Consider the following 22,691-nt stretch of genomic DNA (forward strand, 5'->3'; position numbering starts at 1 on the left):
GAGACTATCCACTTGTCTTTTTCATAGCAATTCTTTTGTGACCTTCCAATAAAATTCTCAAATTTAAACTAACCTGGGGCCTCATTTATCAAATGTGTGTATGCACACAACAACAAAAAAGACACCCTTGCATGTGCCACTTTCTCCCTGTAAAGATATACATTTGAATTTGCGGGAAAGTACAGCTCAGACCATGTGTACGTCTGGTGGTTAATCAACTGTATTGCACACACATTGTTCTTATGGGGAAATGGTGGTTTTGATGCACAGGAATTCTAATGGTATATTAAAACAAAAACGTGGTCCTAATGATAACACAGATGCATTTAGTATGGRGATCTCAGAGAARCATGGAGCCTAATATGTTTATTTTACAGGCCTAAATCATATATTGCAGGACATCTCTCCTTTTCTGACTGGTTCATTCCTGCTGCACAACTAATTAGGATACCATTTATCCATCGCTCATTCAATAGCAAAGCAGTATGGGTAGTCTACAGTAATGCTGTGCTGTAGGAGCACGACATCATAGCCTATTAAATCTCAGTGTTTTATATCTTCTGCCTTGGTGGCTCTATGTATTGATAAAAGAAAATATCGAACAATTCATCTTCTACATAAAAATGTGGGCTGAAACATTTACTTTTAAAATTGCTCATAGACAATGTTGCATAATGCACGGCCACGGCATTTTTAAGTTTGTAAAAGTCACTACTGTAGAGATGTAGACCGAATGTGTTCATCTCTTGCAACTTGCCATTGCGCAACAATTGATCTCCACGTACGCCAGAATTGAGCGAGATAAATGAGGTCCCAGGTATCTAGCAATTCCCTCCTGGAAAACTTTTGTTTCATTGTCAATGCAGTTGGTGGGAACTCACAGGAGGAAATCACACATTCCTCTCTGAATACAGTCATTCATTAAAAATGTCACAAGTGAAGTGGCAAAGACAAAACAAAGAGACAAAGTTGATGTCGGACTTCGCRCTGCTTTGTTCTGGACACCGAAAAAGCCATTCCAGCATTCACAAAAAATATATAAAACACATTAACTAGATTTATACATTTTCATCCCTCATTAAACATCCTACATACGGTGCACCAGTATTAGAAAACACAATGAAGAAGCCCCGTTTGTTTGTCCTGTATGAACAGTCATGCGTTACAACTGGAGTTAAATAGAAAATTACACCCCCCCCCTCAAACACCACCAGAACATTGTCATCTCTGTATGACTATAATAATTATAACATCTTATTCCCCCACACAAAACCATGATTAAAACTACAACTATAGAAAAAAATAAAACTGTTTTGTCATGCTACTGTAATACACTAGGAACAGTACGTAGGCAAGATGGTATCTCGTTATTGTCACTTCACAACCGTTCTTGACCAAGTGTGGCAACATGATACTAGACATGTCATCAACTGGGTATATGGCTCGTTGCAAATAGCCTGGCGCCATTTTGATGAATGCAAGAGCAAAATTGCACACACAAAAAAAAAAACTCTAGCTTTAGACTTTGACCAGGGTTTGTTCTCTACCCCAAACCACCCCCTTTYCCCAATCCCACCAACAACCCCCTGTCATATCCCAAGCAGTCGCAATGGCTTACGTACGCACACACACACACTCAAGTCTTTTGTTGTCATAAGGGGACCTCCAGGAGCTTTTTGTGGAGGTACTGCTTCACCTCTTCTATGCCATTCAGCTTCTCCAGCTCGTGATAGGGCAGCTGCGGAAGAGGAACAAGAGGATAGAGAAAACCCAGGGAGAGATGAGTTAAACTAACAGTGGTACGTACTACCTTATTTGGGCACAGTGGACCGTTAGTTGTCCCTGGTACCAATTAAAAAGTGTAATTGGATGATTGTAATGGAGTTAAGGGAAGACTGAAATGTGGTTGTAAGCAGTGGAGGCTGTTGAGGGGAGGACGGCTCATAATAATGTCTGGAACGGAGCAAATGGAATGGCATCAAACCGTGTGTTTGATACCATTCCACATCTTCCTCGCCAGCCATTACCACGAGCMCGTCCTCCCCAATAAAAGGTGCCACCAACCTCCTGTGGTAAGATTGTTGGGGAAAAAATGATATTTAATTTTTTTTAATTTTTTAAAATGTGGTTGAAAAATGGTTGTATGTATGATGGTAATGGCTCACCTGCAGAATGACGTATCCCAGGAGCAACAGATGACGGTCCCTCATGGCTCGGGAGCCCACCAGCACCTCAGAGTTGTGACAGTAGTGCCACTTGTCATTCACCGACATGACCACTCTGAAAAGAAGAAAGTTGTATTTCGCAATTAAATAGTTATTTCTCTATTTTGAAATAAATGACGAAAGACGGTAGAAAAATACCGGTGTCTGCCATGAAGACGAGTCAGACTTCCCAGCAAAACGATCTTTCTGTAAGTTATTTGCTAGCTAGCATTGCTCCACCAAAGAAGCATAMTCAAGTGCTTCGTAGTTGGGTAGTATGTATAAAATGACTAACTACACAGATTTGGGGATTCCATCAGCACCGACCTCTTAACTTGCCGCTGGTCCCCCACTGCCCTCTCTGTGTCGGTTCGATCGGCCGGGTGCAGCTGAAGTGACGAGGTGGGCCCCACGTCCCCGGCCAACCCCTCATAGAAGACAGGGAGCTCGCAGTCGGGCCCTGGCACCCCTCCCTCGTCCTCCAGGATCTTCCCAATAGAGAACTGGAAAAGAGAAACAGGAGCAGCTGTGGTGGATCCTCCTACCCCAGAGGTCATTGGCTGGGCCAGGCTGTCAGAGGGAGGGCTGCTGAGCGTGGAGCTGTCCTGGCTCTCCAGCGAGTGCTCCTTGGCCAGGCTGGAGTAGTAGTCAGCAGGCGTGTAGTAAGTGTTGTAGTCAAGTGGGCCCCCGCCGTTAGGGGCTGCCCTCTGGACCGAGGCAGGGTTTGCCCCACGCTGCATGTGTTGTGGCAGGAGGGTTACCGACTCGTCCCCTCCGACGGGTCGCTGGTCCCCCCCTTCCTCTAGTGGGGCGAAGGGGGAGAACTTTTGAAAGTCTGAGGTGAGGGCTGTCACGGCCACGGATCCCTCTGGGGCTTTGTGGGTAACACCTTGGGAGGCCCCTGCCTGGATAGGGAGAACCTGGCCAGAACCGTTAATCCACAGCAGGAAGTCTACAAAGGAATGGGAATATACAGAGGTTTAGGGTTGCAACATTCATTTAACTAAGCAAGTCTGTTAACAAATTCTTATTTACAATGACGGCCTACACCACAAACCCGGACGACACTGAGCCAATTGTACACCGCCCTATGGGACTCCCAATCACGGCCGGTTGTGATACAGCCTGTATTTGAACCAGGGTGTCTTGTAGTGACACCTCAAGCACTGAGATGCAGTGTCTTAGACCGCTGCGCCACTCGGGAGCCCCATTTGACAGTAATCGTATAATTATGAAGAGAAGTAAAAAAAATAAAAATAAAATAGCTTTTCTTCATGACATGTTACTCTGATGTTTCCTCCATCAGCTGTCTGATGCCTGAATTATCTCTAGAACTGATCTATTTTTCATAATCTCTCTGACAGACAAACACACTCCCTTTAAAAACGCCTTAAAAGTTAAAAAAAAAATATATATATATATTTTTTTTTTAAGTTACAAAAAAAAGTCCTTGGTTCTCTATAGAACTTTCAGATCTTATGAGAAAATCAGGCCTGGGCCAAGGCTAGAAAAACACTCTGTTGCTGGTTGGCAGCTTGTCAGGCAATTGAGAAATAGATCGACTTCCTCAATCATGATGTAAGTTGTCAACATCCAGTAAAATCTTTGTAAAATTAAAAAAAATACAAAAAGAGGGGCAGAACTCTAAATCATTCAGTCAATATTAATTCTGGTTATCGACTATGGAGATATCGTCCATATGAATGCAGCTACTACTGTATTGAAGCCATTGGACACAGGTTATCATAGTGCTTTATTGCAGCCGATGTGTACTCAAACTATCATTGCATATTTTATCAAGAAAGTAGGCTGGGCCTCTTTGAAGGCTTGCGCTCTTTTTTAATCAATAAAGCCATCTTGGATAAACTTCAGCCATCATTGTTAACCTTCAGACAGGTAAGCTATCAGACCCCCGGACTCAGGGATGGCTAACCCTGGAGATTGATCCCTTCAATCTCAACCGAATAGGTAAATCTGCTTTTCGCTTGTCTCATGTGGAATGATCTCCAAAAACTCCTTAAAAGCTGGTGAAGTTGGTGCCTCTAGGGTAATTCAAGCGGATGTTAGAGGTCCTTTTACTGAACAATGTGTTTTCATATGATTGTTTAGCGTTTCCTGTTTCATGTGAAGTGTAATTGACGTGTGTATAGATGTTTTTAATTAACCTTTATTTAACTAGGGAAGTCAGTTAACAAATTCTTATTTACAATGACGGCCTACCACGGCCAAACCTGAACGACGCTGGTCCAATTGTGCGCCACCCTATGGGACTCCCAATCGCAGGCCGGATGTGATACAGCCTGGATTCGAACCAGGGACTGTAGTGACGCTTCTTGCACTGAGATGCAGTGCCTCAGACCGCTGCGCCACTCGGGAGCCCATAGACATGTAGAGTGTAATTGTTGTTTATCGATGTGTTCACACAAGGCTCATCTGCGAAAGAGCATAGTCTCAGCATGACTCCCAGCTTAAATAAAATGTTTTCCCTAATCTTCCTCARGTTTTTGTAATTGTACAACCCCAAAGAGGTTACAGTACTACAGAATKATATATACACCATTGTGTTCAGTAACAGTGCGATATCTTAAGAGTGGCCTTTGGATTTAACACACGCTCTGGTGTTTGTTCAATGTACCTGTGTAATAACCAGGGGCCAGAACCTCGTCTTGTTTGTAGCCATGCTCTCCAACCAACTGTCTGAGGGCTTCAGCAACAAGACCCTTGTAGCTGAAACACACATACTTTGAGATTCACTGGAATTTGCAATGAAAAAGTCAGACATAATTCAACTTTCAAAATTGAAGACAACTTAGTCAGTCAACTAATCACCCCTAGTACTGCACCGTACCTGTATTTGCGGTTGACCTCRTCAGCRGTCAGCGCGTGGTCAAACATGAGCACCTTGTGCGTGTCCTGGAGCCGTGGACCGGTGTAGTCCCTGTACTCCAGCTCCACCGCCGCGTCCAACAGAGACAGGTAGCGACGCACGATCAGAGCGTAAGGACTGTCTACAAATGGGGGAACAATAAAAATAGACGGAAACAAGGACATGAGCGGGAGCAACGGTCAAACATGTCCTAATGTGAAAATTAAGCACATCAGAGTGAGTTGAGGTATGTGGCGGTAATATTCAACTTCATGCATCAAATGTGTGTGTGTATAATATATATATATATATATATATATACACATATATATATATATACATACACACACACGTACGTATGTATGTATGTATGTATGTGTACATATTCAGACCTTGACTTTTTCCACATTTAGTTACGTTACAGCCTTATTCTAAAATTGATTAAATAGGTTTTTCCCCCTCAATCTACACATAATACCTCATAATGAGAAATCAAAAACTAAAATATTACATTTACATAAGTATTCAGACCCTTTACTCAGTACCTTGTTGAAGCACCTTTGGCAGTGATTACAGCCTCAAGTCTTCTTGGGTATGACACTACAAGCTTGGCACACCTGTATTTGGAGAGTTTCTCCCATTCTTCTCTGCAGATCCTCTCAAGCGCTGTCAGGTTGGATGGGGAGCGTCGTTGCACAGCTGTTTTCAGGTCTCTCCAGAGATGTTCGATCGGGTTCAAGTCTGGGTTTTGGCTGGGCCACTCAAGGACATTCAGAGACTTGTYCCGAAGCCACTCCTGCATTGTCTTGGCTGTGCGGAGCAGGTTTTCATCAAGGATCTCGCTGTACTTTTCTTCGTTCATCTTTGCCTYGATCCTGACTAGTCTCCCTGCTACTGAAAAACATCCCCCACAGCATGATGCCGCCAGGTTTCCTCCAGACGTGACACTGGCATTAAGGCCAAATAGTTCAATCTTGGTTTCATCAGACCAGAGCATCTTGTTTCTCATGGTCTGATAGTTTTTAGGTGCCTTTTGGCAAACTCCAAGTGGGCTGTCATGTGCCTTTTACTGAGGAGTGGCTTCTGTCTGGCCACGCTACCATATATGCCTGATTGGTGGAGTGCTGCAGAGATGGGAGAACCTTCCAGAAGGACAACCATCTCCACAGAGGAACTCTAGAGCTCTGTCCGTGACCATCGGGATCTTGGTCACATCCCTGACCAAGGCCCTTCTCCCCAATTGCTCCATTTGGCTGGACGGCCAGCTCTAGGAAGAGCCTTGGTGGTTCCAAACTTATTCCATTTAAGAATGATGGAGGCCACTGTGCACAAATGTTTTGGTACCCTTCCCCAGATCTGTGCCTCGGCACAATCCTGTCTCGGAGCGCTACGGACAATTCCTTCAACCTCATGACTTGGTTTTTACTCTGAAATGCAATGTCAACTGTGGGACTTCATATAGACAGGTGTGTGCCTTTCCAAATCATGTCCAATCAATTGAATTTACCACAGGTGGACTCCAATCAAGTTGTAGAAACAGCTCAAGGATGATCAATGGAAACAAGATGCACATGAGCTCAATTTCGAGTCTCATAGCAATACTTATGTAAATAAGGTATGTTCATTTTTTTATTTTTTTATCTATTTGCTAAAATTAAAAATGGGGTATTGTGTGTTGATTGCTGAGGAATTGGTTTTATTCAATCCATTTTAGAATAAGGCTGTAACTTAACAAAATGTGGAAAAAGTCAAGGGGCCTGAATACTTTGACGGCACTGTATATATAAATTTATATCAGCAGATGTCAAAGTGCTGTACAGAAACCCAGCCTAAAAACCCAAACAGTAAGCAATGCAGATGTAGAAGCACGGTGGCTAGGGAAAAACTCCCTAGAAAGGAAGAAACCTAGATACAATCTCCACCCCTCAGAGTCTTAAGAGTACATGGCCATGAAGACCAGACTGTTCTTTAATTAGTCATGTAAACAGTACTCTGCTTATCTTAAATTGGCGTACGGTCATAATCGAAGTAAGCATACACCGATTAAAACATCTAGATATTGGATTTTTTGTTGTTGTGTGAATTATTGTAAAAATATATATATCTAAAACAAATTGAGTTCCAGCTGTGTATCTGTTCTGTGCATATGCTAGCGGGACCAGCACGAGGCTCTGTCTTTTGCGCTAGTGAAGTGAGTACGGAAAACGTGAAAGTTTGCACGTTAGAAATAGTTCACATACAAATGCTGTGTCCCAACTCATAACCAAATATGCTTCCCAAAAATAACATGGTCGCTGTGGTTGAACGTTTATTTTGATTGGTGATTTTCTGCATTTATCAGAGTGTCATCAGGTAGCCTGATCTCAGATGTGTCCATGGAAACAGAATTTTTAGGGAAATCGTTTTCTTGAAAAGCATGAAAACAATTTAAATCAAACTATTATCTCAATCTGAATCTGAATATTCAAAATAATCGTATTATTGAACGCATGTAAACATACTCCTTAGTTATTTATTTGGCTTGAGGTTTATTGTGTCTACTGAAAGGGGCCAGTCGAAAAACAAAAGAAACATAGCTGCTCTTTGATGTTGCTTGATCGCTGTGTGCGTCTCCCCACTTACTGGTGACGTTGCTGATGAAGGCGGTGGARAAGACCTTGTGCAGCACCAGGCCAGGGAAGTGACCCAGCTGGAACAGGGACATGAGGATGTTGACTGTGGCTAGCGGGGAGCTCAGGGCCTTTAGCTCCAGCACCACTTCCAGCTTGGAGAAGAACTGGACCTCGTTGGACGGGCGGTAGCTCATCCGGCTGAAGGGGAACACAAGCTTTTGGATTACCTTGTGGAGAAAAAAAAGAAGAGAGAAATCCATTATCATGATATTACCAAGCATTATGATACTAATTACTAAGTATCGCACGCGATAACTGCTTTAATCAAACCCATATCAACCGCATTTTCCCACCAGAGAYGTGTTTCCACCAAATTGACTTGTTGCGGATAATAACTTTTGTGGTTAAATTCCCATGTGCCGGGTTTCTGTCGCATTTTCAACTCTACTGATTGTTTTGTCACMAAAAAAATGCTGCGTTATAAAGTTTAAAGACTCAATCATGGACACTCTTACTGACAGTTGGCTGCTTTGCGTGATGCATTGTTGTCTATACCTTCTTGCCCTTTGTGCTGTTGTCTGTGCCCAACAATGTTTTGTGCTGCTACCATGTTGTGCTTCTGCCATGTTGTAGTCATGTGGTGTTGCTACCATGCTGTGTTGTCGTCTTAGGTCTCTCTTTATGTAGTGTTGTGTTGTCTCTCTTGTCGTGATGTGTTTGTCCTATATTTTTAATACCAGCCCCCATCCCTGCAGGATTCCTTTTGCCTTTTGGTAGGCCGTCATTGTAAATAAGAATTTGTTCTTAACTGACTTGCCTAGTTAAATAAAGGTGAAATAAAAAAATAAAATGGGCCCACTCTGGTCTTTGTACCAGTGGAGGATCCTCAGAGGAGGAAAGGGTGGACCATCCTCCTCAGTGAACTTCAGAAACATAGTGAAAGTTTAGATAAAACTATACTAAACACATTCACATCACCCAATAATTATTAAAGCACACTGTTTTGCAATGAAGGTCTACAGTAGCCTCAACARCACTCTGTAGGGTAGCACCATGGTGCAGCCGGAGGACAGCTAGCTTCCATCCTCCTCTGGGTACATGGACTACAATACARAACCTAGGAGGCTCATGGTTCTCACCCCCTTCCATAGACTTACACAGTAATTATGACAACTTCCGGAGGACATCCTCCAACCAATTAGAGCTCTTGCAGCATGAACTGATATGTTGTCCACCCAATCAAAGGATCAGAGAATAAATCTAGTACTGGAAGCATAGGCTACAGCTAGCTAACTGCATGCTTTCCCGAGTCGTAGGGGGAGGGCCACACAGCATATCATCGCGTAACTCCCAAGTTGACTTCGTATGATGGTAGTATATCAATATTTGCGCATACAGTTTCCACCGCAATTTCTTACATAATTAATTTTATCGATACAAAAAGACCACCTTGTCAAACGTATTTTGTTTCAATCAGGTCTTTCGTGACATTTTTATCCAACATGTACTTAACTCGCATAAAAAAGGTTGGATGGAAACCTGGTTATTTAGCTTCTACTATGGCGTAGCGGCCATCCTTTACACTCTAGAATGCCTTTCAAACCAATCAGAAACAAGAATTCAACAATGCCATGTTATAAGAACCCATAATGTGTGTAAATAAACATCTAATTTCAGGCGTAATAGCCTTCATAATAACCAACAAACACAGTGTACCCGAGTCGCTCAACAGCTGTTTAAACATATGACAGAGATTTTGTAGATGAGTGTGCCACCTTACCTTGCTATCCAGGTATTCTCCCTTCTTGACCAGGAAATCAGCGATGGTGTCGAGGAGTCGAGTCTCTCTGAGCCGGTGGCGGGCGATGTATTTGGCAATGAGGGCCATGGTGTATGGGGTTATGCTGTCCACTTTTTTAGGCAGCTCCTCTATTAGGAAAAGACAAGAAGGTTATCTTGGGAATGATAAGAAAGATGGAGAAACCGACAGATTAAAAAACAGCTGTCAGAGAATGGCAGAGGAGCAGAGAGGAGAAGAAAAACTCACCAGCCAGGCTGCACACAAACCTCTCCTGTCTGTTCTGGTAGAATAGGTGGGAGCTGAAGATAATCTCCAGGCTCTTGTTACTAGCCTCACGTACGCATGTAGCCAGCATCTCGTCCAGCAGCGCCATCTCCTGGTCGCGCACGCCACTTACGCTAGCCAGTGTGTGCTTGACCAGTCGGAGGATCTTCCTGTTGGTAGGTTGTGCGGGACAACGGTTTGGAATTTGGTATCATGACAACGTTCATTATCGCGATATTACCAAGTATCGTGATACTAATTATATTGAACAAAAAATATAAAAACGCAACATGTAAAGTGTTGGTCCCATGTTTCATGAGCTGAAATAAAAGATCTCTGAAATTTTGCATATGCACAGAAAGCTAATTTCTTTACATTCTTTGGCACAAATTTGTTCATGTCCCTGTGAGCATTTCTAATTTGCCAATGGTACATGACAGTCCACTTGGAGTTCGCCAAAAKGCACCCAAAGACTATCAGACCATGAGAAACAAGATTCTCTGGTCTGATAAAACCAAGATGGAATGCATTAGCCTGAATGCAAAGCGTCACGTCTGGATGAAACCTGGCAAGATCCCTACCGTGAAGCATGGTGGTGGCAGTATCATCCTGTGGGGATGTTTTTCAGTGGCAGCGACTGGGAGACTAGTCAGGATCGAGGCAAAGATGAACGGAGCAAAGTACAGAGATCCTTGATGAAAACCTGCTCCACACAGCCAAGACAATGCAGGAGTGGCTTCGGGACAAGTTTCTGAATGTTCTTGAGTGGCCCAGCCAGAACCCGATCGAACATCTCTGGAGAGACCTGAAAATAACTGTGCAGCGACACTCCCCATCCAACCTGACAGAGCTTGAGGATCTGCAGAGAAGAATGGGAGAAACTCCCCGAATACAGGTGTGCCAAGCTTGTAGCGTTATACCCAAGAAGACTCGAGGCTGTAATCGCTGCCAAAAGGTGCTTCAAAGTACTGAGTAAAGGGTCTGAATACTTGTATAAATGTGATATCAGTTTTTGATTTGTAATAAATTAGCAAACATTTTTTTAAACAGTTTTTGCTTCATCATTATGGGGTATTGTGTGTAGATTGAGAAAAAAACAATTGAATCCATTTTAGAATGAGGCTGTAACTTAACAAAATGTGGAATAAGTCAAGGGGTCTGAATACTTTCAGAATACACTGTAGTTTTAGAGAACTTGGCAGTACGTCCAACCGGCCTCACAACCGCAGACAAGGTGTAACGATGCAAGCTAAGGACCTCAACGTGTGGTTTCGCCAGCGGGAACTGATGAAACTGTGCAGAAAATCTTCAGTTGTGCAAACCCACAAAGTGTCAGAAACCGTCTCAGGGAAGCTCATCTGTGTGCACGTCGTCCTCACCAGGGTATTCACCTGACTGCAGTTTGGCGTCGTAACGAACTTCAGTGGGCAAATGCTCACCTTTGATGGCCACTGGCACGCTGGAGAAATATGCTCTTCACAGATGAATCGCGGTTTCAACTGTACCGGGCAGACGTGTGGGCGAGCGGTTTTCTGATGTCAACGTTGTGAACAAAGTGCCCCATGGTGGCGGTGGGGTTATGGTATGGGCAGGCATAAACTACGGACAATGAACAATTACATTTTATCGATGGCAATTTGAATGGGCTGATATTTTGATGAGATCCTGAGGCCCATTGTCGTGCCATTCATTCGCCTTTATCACGTCCCGTTTCAGCATGATAACGCACAGCCCCATGTCGCAAAGACCTGTACCCAATTCCTTGAGGCTGAAAATGTCCCAGTTCTTCTATGGCCTACACACCCAGACATGTCACCCATTGAGCATGTTCAGGATGCTCTTGATCGACAGCGTGTTCCAGTTCCCGCCAATATCCAGCAACTTCGCACAGTCATTGAAGAGGAGCGGGACAACATTCCACAGGCCACAATCAATAGCATGCGAATAAGATGTGTCACACTGCGTGAGGTAAATGGTGGTCACACCAGATACTGACTGTTTTTTTCTCCACACCCCTACCTTTATTTTTAAAGGTATCTGTGACCAACAGATGCATATCTGTATTCCCAGTTATGTGAAATCCATAGTGCCTAATAAAATGTATTTTCAATTGACTGATTTCAATTGACTGAAATGTAACTCACTCAATTCTTTGAAATCGTTGCATGTTGCATTTATATTTTTTGTTCAGTGTACTAAGTATCTCCATAACTGTTTTTATCACAATAACTGACATTTAAAATTACACTCAGGAACAGATCACACCTAGATTGTGTTCAGTAAACAAAAATGGGATAAAAGGTTTTTAAAACTGAGGTAGAACCTCTGTAAGGCATGTGCAATAAGAATACTAAATTGTTATTTTTTTTAAAACATTTCCTCCATTTATGACTATCGAGAGTGACCCAGTTGTACTGCTTAACTCGCATTTCCTCTACTTGGATGGCCTCTTACAAACAAGAGAACCACGAATGGGTAATCAACCATCATCCCAACCCTACCTGTTGGCCAGGAGCTGTTCCGGGTTGGGTGGTACATTGGCCACGATCTCGGCCGTCGCATCGTCGCTGGATTGCAACAAGCGCCACTTGAGGCGGTAGTAGGAGAGCAGCAGGAAGAGGGTCTGCGGGTGACGCTCCCGCTCCAGGTTCTTCTCCAAGCCCGCCAGGCAGGCCTCGGTGAGCGGGTGCTGGCTGCTGGGGTGCAGCTTCATGCTGGAGCTGAACACCATGGACACGTCCTTCTGGTTAAACTGGCCCAGTCGTGATTGGGACTCAGCCTCCAGCACCTGCACCACCCGCGAGTCGCTGGGAAGGCCTGGGGGAGGAGGCGGGAGGTTTAGGGTTTATTTGGTTTACTTMATTTCTTTTTTTCAAGGAATGTAAGTCAGTTTAATATTCCAGACAAGTGCAATCAGGTTTGTTATATGTACACACATTATTTTCATATCTATACGAAACCAAGTGAATACACGTATAAAGTAGTAGATGCCATTTCACAATGTTCACATATCATACATAATATAAAATGCAATGAACTAAAAAAACATGCTGATTATACACTAGCAATATGAAAAAGGTAACTTTCACACTCCCAACAAATCCAGGTAAGGTATAGGAAACAGAGCTGCCTCCATGAGATCACCTAGACTCACCCAAGGCAGCCACAGATCACCTAGACTCACCTAGTGCAGCCACAGATCACCTTAGACTCACCCAGTGCAGCCACAGATCACCTAGACTCACCCAGTGCAGCCACAGATCACCTAGACTCACCCAGTGCAGCCACAGATCACCTAGAGACTCACCCAGTGCAGCCACAGATCACCTAGACTCACCTAGTGCAGCCACAGATCACTAGACTCACCTAGTGCAGCCACAGATCACCTAGACTCACCTAGTGCAGCCACAGATCACCTAGACTCACTAGTGCAGCCACAGATCACCTAGACTCACCTAGTGAGCCACAGATCACCTAGACTCACCTAGTGCAGCCACAGATCACCTAGACTCACCTAGTGCAGCCACAGATCACCTAGACTCACCTAGTGCAGCCACAGATCACCTAGTCTCACCCAGTGTAGCCACAGATCACCTAGACTCACCTAGTGCAGCCACAGATCACCTAGACTCACCTAGTGCAGCCACAGATCACCTAGTCTGACCCAGTGCATCCACAGATCACCTAGACTCACCTAGTGCAGCCACAGATCACCTAGACTCACCTAATGCTGCCACAGCGTACAGGCAGTTGACGATGCTGAAGTTGTCAAACTTGGCACAGTCCCTCACAATGGAGTCGCACAGCGTCTGGAAGTCCTGGTGCTCCAGGATCTGTCGACCTTCATTCGCCACTCTTTCTCCTCCACCGACCCCGGGAGAGGGAACCAGGGCTGCCTCCGAGCCACCTCTGCCGCCGCCCCCTCCTCCTCCAACCCCAGCCCCGGCCTGTAGTAGCTGGCCGATCTTCTGCAGGGCGATGGGGTAATGGTTGTGTGAAATCTTGCCTGGGTTCTGTGTCACCCAGCGCAGCACCTCGTCCGCTCTCCGCGAGCGTTCGATCAGCCTCTTCATGGTGAAGAAGGTGTCGTAGCTCATCTTCTCATGGATGAAGTTCCACGTCTTCTTGTTGTTGTTGTTGCCGGCGGCGCCAACAGTGCCGCGGTGGTGCAGGTGGGCGTGCGTCTGGTAGTGAGGGTGCGGGGGGAGGGGTGGAGGCGGAGGAGGGGCCAGGTGCGGGTGGGGATGGGGATGGTAGTGCTGCTGGTGGTGGTGGTGACTGTGGAAGTGGGGCCCCCGGTGAGGGTCAGGGCGCCCCTGGTAGACAGGCGGGTAGCTGGGAGGTGGAGGGGGCACGTGGTGGGGATGTTGGTGTGGTGGGAGAGGGTGGTGGTGGGGGTGGTTCTCCAGCATGGGCAGTCCTCCACCCCCCAGGCCCGGCCGGCGTCCAGGCTTTCCTCCACCACCACCACCAACTGCGCTGTACAGCCGGGTAGTGTACATGCCGGCGAGGGCGAGTGCGAGGACGCTAAGGCGGCAGGCGTGTCGCTGGCAGAGGGGCGAAGGGATTATGCTTTCGCAGCTCAGGAGGCCTGGGCTGGAGGACAGCCACAGCATACTACACAGGCTAGTACACCCCTGAGGCACTGCAGACTACACCTACAGGGAGAGAGGAAGGGAGGGAAGAGGGGTGGGAAAGGGAAAGAATTTACTAAACAAAACACATTTCAAATGAGAATCCGTGTGAGAATCCCTGGAGATTCCCATTGTACACACACACACACACACACACACACACACACACACACACACACACACACACACACACACACACACACACACACACACACACACACACACACACACACACACACACACACACACACACACACACACACACACACACACACACACACCTAATTGCAAAGCAGTACAGTGACATCAAGTAAATGATTCAAACACAGCACAGGAAACAAGAAGAGAGACATTAATGAAAACAAATAGGCTACATTGAGATGAAAACCTTCCTTGAAGGCTGTTCAGACCAAGATCAAACTCGATTGAGGATGTCAGGATGGCCTGACTGGATTCAGAGTTCCTCCAGATCTGTGCGTCTTCAACAGATGGCATGTTCACATTCTTCATGTTTGGCTACACGCTCATCTCGTCTTTCCCAACTAATTTTGCCTTTAGTTTACGGGATTCACCTCACTAACGGTAGCGCCCTTTTCATCAGCCTCTCTCGCTCTGTCCGGAAAGATTTCCTCCTCCGCCACCAAAGCAGTACCGATCAAGTCTGACTACTGCATTCGGGTGGCCAGATGTCATAATGCTTTGCAATGACGAGCGCATTTGCTTCTGTACATTAATCTAGCATCTCACATGTAGGGTTTTCCACAAATGCTTCCAACGTAAAGTCCATGGCTTTATTTTTATTAGCCTGTGTGTTCATGCAACTTTCAAAACTATTCCACAAACCCTAATAACCTCTCAGGGTGGATGTCAGTGACTCTACCACAAAAAGTGTATTTTGAACACTCCAATATCTTGGCACAGCAGAGCTTCAGATTAGGTGACTAGAGCGACTACCATACTCATGGGAAACTAAATCCCGGACGAACACCCATTTCCCAGCAAGAAAAACAAATAATGTGTCACTGACAACAACCAAAACAGRTGGGTTTTTAGGAGGGGTTCTGAATAGACACTCATGTGGGTGTCCACTGAAAGCAACAAGTGGAACTGAATTTGATCCTTTGTTCGTACCCCCCGCAGGGCAATTGAACTTAACGCAGAGGCTGCTCCAAGACACCGCCAGCGGAGAAGAGGTAATCGGAGTGGACTTCTAGTCCAACTCAGGAGGCGTCCACACCATCCACCGCTTCCGAGTATATTACTCGCAAATGTTCAGTCCCTGGACAATAAAGTAGAGCTCAGGGTAAGGATCTCCTTCCACAGAGACATCAGGGACAGTAACATTCTCCGTTTCACAGGAACATGGCTCTCTCTGGATATACTGTCCCCGGCCATGCAACCAGCTGGGTTCAGTAAATAGTGCAGACAGGAATAAAGAACTCTCCGGGAAGAAGAAGAAAGGCCATGGTGTATGTTTCATGATTAACTACTCATGGTGTGAATGTGATAATGTACAGGAACTAAAGACCTTTTGTTCACCCGACCTAGAATACCTCACAATCAAATGCCGACCGTATTACCTCCCAAGAGAATTCTCTTAACTTGATTATTCACGTCATTCTTTGCGCGTGGACATTGAAATAGAAGATTGTTCATTCTTACTGAGTGCATAGTAACTTGTGAATTTACAAAACGCTCAACACTTGTTGAATATGGCCAGTGTCAGTATACTTCCCCCCCCCCAAAAAAAACTTTATTAAATTGTTGCCAGCAGCACAGTTAGTCAACAAAGATCTGAATAGCATGAAAACAGCCTAACCAGCTCTGCTAGGGCGGGTAAAATGGTCAGAGTGAGGTGTTCTCTCATGTGTCCGGAAGTAACTAGCCAACGTTAGCCAGTTGGCAGCCAAGCTGTTGTAAGGTCAGAACGCTCGGATCAACCCTACTCCTCAGCCAGAGTGCGCTCTGAACTCGCCGAGAGCGAARCGATCAGAATTTACAAACACAACCGAAATCGTAAAATGTGTAGCTAGTCATTTGTTATGCTAACAAACTAGCAAGAGGTTGCATAGAAACAACATCAACTTCCAGTAGACAGGTAAAGCTCTGGTACGCGCAAATGAAACGATACCGTTCGTTTACAGTATACTAAAATGAACTAATAGTATATACTCATTAAGTATGTAGTATACAGTATGGGTTATCAAAAAGAAAAGTGGACCAAGGCACTCTTCATATAATAAAATAAAGTGCCTTTATTTGTGTGGCATGTTCAATAATTTTTTTWWAAACTTTATTTCCAATGAACATGCCATAGAAATGAAGGCATTAAAATGTATTATACGAAGAGTGCCTTGGTCCTTCTTTTTGATAACCAATTTACCCCTTTTAAAAAAGAGCACCTTCTGTCTACCAAAATCTACTATTGTGTACCTTAGAAACGCTTCCCTTCCTCTTTTTTTCTACATGTTAGTATGAGTATTTGAAGACAGCTATGGAATCACTGGTCACTTTAATAATGTGTACATACCGTTTTACTTGTTTCATATATATACCGTATTTTAGTCCTAATATTTATATATTTTTTAATTCCGTTCTTTTACTTTTAGATGTGTGTATTAGTAATGCACCGACATGACATTTTTGGCCGATACCGATATCCGATAATTTCCTTGCCAAAAAAAATTWAACGTACCGATATTTACAATTTTAGCGGCCTTTTCATCATTCTAATACAGTTAAATAGTTACACACACAAAGACGCAGCGGTCTAAGGCACTGCATCTCAGTGCAAGAGGAGTCACTACAGTCCCTGGTTCGAATTCAGGCTGTATCACATCCGGCCGTGATTGGGATACCCACAGCGCGGGACACAATTGGCCCAGCGTCGTCCGGGCTGTCATTGTAAATAAGAACTTGTTAACTGACTTGCCTAGTTAAATAAAGGTTACACACACACCAAAAAGTTATTTGGTTGGCATTTACGTATGTCCCCATTACCAGTAAAAGATAATCAAAACCCATTTCTTTCACTTGCTGTGCTGTTTCGTTGTTAATTTGTTCAGTAGTTTCATTCCCAACCAGGATTTCTATGGAACACCGTTTGGGTCTTTGCGTGTCAAAAAAGATACACGTCAAATAACACTATTTGACATGTCAAATAATACGACATCTGTTTCAGTAGCTATAGTTAGCTAGCTAACTATATAGCTAGGTGTCATCTAAAAATAACCCTAATTTATAAGACACAATAAGGATTAGCAACAATTGTGGAATTTGCGGTTAGCCTTCAAAATAAAAGTATGGCATAATTCTACTATGTATTCATTTGCATTACTGTCAATTACATACTTTTATTTTGAAGGCAAACCGCAAATTCCACTATTGTGACTAATCCTTATTGTGACTAGCTTCACAACACATGGTGCGGTTGAGCCTCACTAGCCAGATGAAGCTAGCTGGCTGCTTATAACATTTGGCCAACAGGGTTAAGTTGCTGACTAGCTATTTTCATGAACTGAAGTTCAATTTCAATAGGCGAACAACAAGTGGCAACCTAGCTAATACTTACAAGGATTCCTGAATAATGAAAATGACTGCAGGTTTACTGGTCATTGTTTTCAGGCTGGTTGTATTGGTGCTAGTTAGGTACCAAGCTAAAGCTAGCTACCCCAGAAGTTGCGGTCAAACAAATTATGCTTTATTACCAACGCGGTATTGTAAACACATCGATTGTGGCCAGTGTTTGCAGACTTTTTTGTACAACTTTGACAGTGTTACTGTATCTTTTTTGACATGCAAAGACAAATAGCTTTCCATAGTATGCATGTCGTGAAGCTAATAGCAGTGACGCTATTACTGTGCAACTATTGTAGGGAAACATCTGAAAAATAACGCACTTGGTAGTGTGTACCGGTGCTCGACCAGTCGGCGAAAGCCAACGTCACCCACAACAGAGAACAGTTGATTGTCAAGGGCAATGAATTACATTATCTTGGCTTTAATGGACTTCACCTTTGAGTTGTCTCGCTGAAATATTGTTACTCTTTGAAATGACTGCTCGATCCACACAGCAGACGTCGGTTTTGCACATCGGGGCGTTAAACTAGACATCGGCTGATACCGATGTTAGCATTTTTTAGCTAATATCGGCCGATTCTGATATGTTAACCAATATATCGTGCATCCCTAGTGTGTATTGTTGTGAATTGTTAGATTTCGCTACACCTGTAATAACATCTGATAAAATATGGGTATGTGACCAATACAATTTGATTTGAAAAGACATCCACAAAAATTTCCCAAGAGGCAAACAAAAGAAAATCTAAAAGTTGAGCAAAATGAAAACAGGAATGAGCAGACAAAGGAATGTTTTTCTAGAACTCAAATAGGGCACACCAACTAAAAGGTGTTGACCCTCCACATCTCTCAAGACAACTGGAGCACTGGGCCATCCACTTAAATAGCACCTGGGCCAGCTCAGGTGAAACACCTTCCCGACTAATGAGATGGACAAGCCAGCACAGGTGTAACACATACTGACTAACGAGATGACACCCTACGTGCTATACATGATAAAAGGTCCAACCTCAACATAAACCGAAAAACCTGTAACACCTGCCGTTTGTTCATTACAATAATGAGGTCAGACTGAGTTTAGTCTGATATATGGAAGGCTTCACTGACAAAATGAGGTGAGTAATGGGATCTGTCCCAAATGGCCCCCTTTATGTAGTGTAYTTCTTTTGACCAGGGCAACACAGAATTGGGGTGCCATTTGGGATGCACACATGGAGTACAACGATAAACCTTCCAACTCAGACAGTGCAGGACTAGGCTGTGGGCTAAGAGACTAATTCTATCGACCATAGACTAGTCTGTAGACTCTGCACTCACAACAGGTCACAGGTAGCCTGCAGCTAGAGGGGGAGAGGGTGAATCCCTCTAAAACAAAGAATGGGGATGAGGAAGGGGAGACCTCAAGAACCGTTCTGAAAATGGGTTAGCATACACCTGATTGGTGTCACCACCACACCAACTAGACATGTTTGTTRAATGTTTTGTAGTGTGAAAATGTAGGCTACAATCAAGAAAAACGCCAAATGAAATCTATAAATTGTATTTGTCACATGCGCCGAATACATCAGATGTAGACCTTCCCATGAAATGCTTACTTATAAGCCCTTAACCCACAATGCACTAAAATAGCCTTTTTTAACAACAAGGCTAAATAGTACCAAGTCAATGTAAGGGGGTACAGGTTAGTTGAGGTAATATGTACAAGTAGGTAGGGGTAAAGTGATTATGTATAAATAAACAGCGAGTAGCAGCAGCGTAAAAAAAAGAGGGGGTGGGTCAACAGTCSGGTAGCCATTTGATTAACTGTTCAGTAGACTTATGTCCTTTGTTCACTAATTGGTCAACGAGAGACAAACTGTCAACTTTATAATCTGTCATAGGCAAGTACTACTTCTAATATTTCTGGAGGTAGTCTTAATCCTAAAAGTATGCTACGTCCAAATATACTGATTATAGCTGATCATTAAACATGTTGACAGGGCTGTCTCTAGTTGGGCCTAGAATAGAGTATTCAGTTACACTGCAGTAATGTTAGTTGGGTACACACGTACCGAGTCAGTAAAAAAAATCACTTTCCCATACCCAACCTCCCCTGAAGTAAATTTGAACAGGTAACTAACCAATTTGCCCTTCAGCATAAGGAATGTTCACTCAACCTTTGACGATTATCCTAAACTAACTACTAATGCCATTGTTAGTTAGCTAGTTGAGCTATCCTGAAGACAAACACCCTATCCAGAAATCCAARCGTAGGATAATGCAGCGTAGTGCTATCTAGCATGTTTTAGTAAACTAGTTAGCTAACGTTACAGTATGTGTAGCTAGCCTGGTTAGCAGTAGGACGCTAAATGTCAAACTGAACTGGCATAACGTAAGCTAGTTAACTAAACTGCAAATCTAAAATAAATCAAAGTCAAGTTGCATTTATCACATGCGCCGAATAGAACTTGTTATGCCAGTGAAATGTGTATACCTGTTAACGTTAGTTGCAAATAACGCTGGGTAAATCATTCAAATTAGTTAGCAAGTATCAGTGGAAATGTTATGTAGCTAACACTACTAGCAGGAAAATATGCCATTGGCAACAAGTGTCTAGGGCCGGGGGCATTTCAGGTAGTGCTGTAAGAATAGTAGCTATTAGCTAGGACAGCTACAAGGCGTCAGCTGGCCCAGCTACGTAACCATCGAATGGCTTCATATAAAAAGCAATGGGTTAATATGGTAACAAGCTAGCTACAATGACAATCACGAACATGTACTTACATGTTTGTCAACGCAAGAGGAATATCCAGATGGGTGGTGCCGTGAGTAGCCAACGGGGAGCAATGACAGTCTGTCATCTGACGGTGACACTCCCAAGAAGTTAGCGAAACATAGGAGTGACAGCCAGCCCGTCAATAAAACGTTCACTATATCGGTTGACCATTTAACAAATGTAATTAGCTAGTTAATCGTGGAATAATACATTGTAATAGTTCATATGTCATGGACGTCCATGCAATGACACAATTTTTTTGCAAACTGTCTGACCTAGCTAACGTTAGTAGGCTAGGTTTCAATTCGACTCGCTCTGTCCTCTCTATCCAGCAGCAGGAGCGGACATGGGTTGGTGTTATTGACAATGCGTTTGACTTGTTCACACTGACAGAAGTATTCTTTGCCCTGGTAGCTCGGACGAACCTATACCGGAAATAGTTTTAAAACGATTGATGGCATTTGCCGCAAGAACTGTATTCGGTTCCCCGTCCTCTCATTCTTCACTAGCCGCACTGGTGTCGGCCATCTTCCCAGCATGCAACTTTTTGGTCTTCTTCTGTTGATGGCTTTGCCAACATTTGGTTCACTACAGCAAAGATTATGGAAATACTGACAAGATGCATTTCTCTCCGCCCTAACAATGGGAGTCGTTGCCCAGTGGGCTGTCTAGCTCCCGCCTATCCTTTCTTTGGATTGGTGGATGTATTATTATTATCACCCTCTTTTGAATATTCGATTAGGATTATTGACGTCAACCGCATGTATTCAAGGGAGAGATGCAATCCTACTAGCCATCTCGAAACAACGCTGATAAGTGTTTTTTCTCATAGTTACCAGGATGTCACGTGTTCTACTTATATCAGTACACTCGTAACAACTTAAACATTAAGACATTTCTATTCGATTAAATAAACCTCACATAGCAAATGTTTTGTTGCTCAAATTCGACACTCATTGACCTCGTTTGATTGACAAAACGAAAAACGCCACTTKCTGGATGGAGGCCGAGTTGGGCCTCTCTTCCTCTGATCACAGCCACCTACTGGGCTGGAGGGTCTACTTGTGCTTTTCCGGCAGACTTGAGGCAAAGATTTTTTCAAAACTACCTCAAGATTGACCAGAGCCTGTCGTTTCCATTGGGAGCAAATTAACCATAGTGGGAAGAACAAACAAGGAGGTGGGCAGAGCCAACCACGAGCTAGTGAGAGCCTATTGGCCGCTCTTGCATTTATTTGCATATTTCCATTAGGGAACGCCTACTTCCCCTAAACAACGCCCTTTTTTATACTTTGGCAAAGGGTAGTACACTGTTACATTACAGTTTTGGAAACAGAAAACTGTATGGAGACAATGTCTGTCAATCGATCTTGCTCCGTCTTCTCCTCTTGCCGGCCACTGGGCTTCCTCTCATCACCATATTTCGTAGTGAGTGGAAACGCCAACCTTATGGTTCACATTTATACATCTGGTGAAATATCKGTCTCATTGTTCTATCTGTGCTAGAGGCACTTCTTTGGTATATAATGGGATTCGCAACAATTTGAATTGAAATAAAGTAACCCAGAAATGTATGCACAAAAAAGCATATTTCTCAAATTTTGTGCACAAATTTGTTTACTTCCCTGAGCATTTTATCCTTTAAGATAATCCATCCACCTGACAGGTGTGGCAAATCAATAAACTGATTAAACAGCATGATCATTACACAGGTGCACTTTGTGCTGGAGACAATAAAAGGCCACTCTAAAAATGTGCAGTTTTATCACGCAACACAATGGCCTCAAGTTGAGGGAACGTGCAATTGGCATGATGACAACAGGAATGTCCACCAGAGAGTTTCCATGTTAATTGCTCTACCATAAACCGCCTCCACTGTCATTTTAGAGAATTTGGCAGTACTACATGATTCCATGTGTGTTATTTCATAGTTTGTAGAATAATAGTGTAGACAATGTAAAATAAAGAAAAACCCTT

General features: G+C 43.7%; 1 protein-coding gene across 1 annotated transcript; it reads right to left on the reverse strand.

Moving 5' to 3' along the window:
- Nucleotides 1-928: 928 nt before the first annotated feature.
- Nucleotides 929-21,245, reverse strand: LOC111979512 (uncharacterized). The gene is made up of 11 exons (XM_024010104.2): nucleotides 20,724-21,245; nucleotides 13,472-14,405; nucleotides 12,249-12,564; nucleotides 9,730-9,917; nucleotides 9,463-9,611; nucleotides 7,693-7,909; nucleotides 5,053-5,212; nucleotides 4,840-4,931; nucleotides 2,532-3,156; nucleotides 2,166-2,280; nucleotides 929-1,738 (listed from the first exon to the last, which is right to left on the reverse strand). Exons 2-11 carry the CDS (start codon nucleotides 14,361-14,363, stop codon nucleotides 1,652-1,654), a joined length of 2,841 nt encoding a protein of 946 aa, XP_023865872.1. The 5' UTR covers nucleotides 14,364-14,405; nucleotides 20,724-21,245; the 3' UTR covers nucleotides 929-1,651.
- Nucleotides 21,246-22,691: the final 1,446 nt, after the last annotated feature.

Source organism: Salvelinus sp. IW2-2015, linkage group LG19 (assembly GCF_002910315.2).
Source record: "Salvelinus sp. IW2-2015 linkage group LG19, ASM291031v2, whole genome shotgun sequence".
NCBI classification, from domain to species: Eukaryota; Metazoa; Chordata; class Actinopteri; order Salmoniformes; family Salmonidae; genus Salvelinus; species Salvelinus sp. IW2-2015.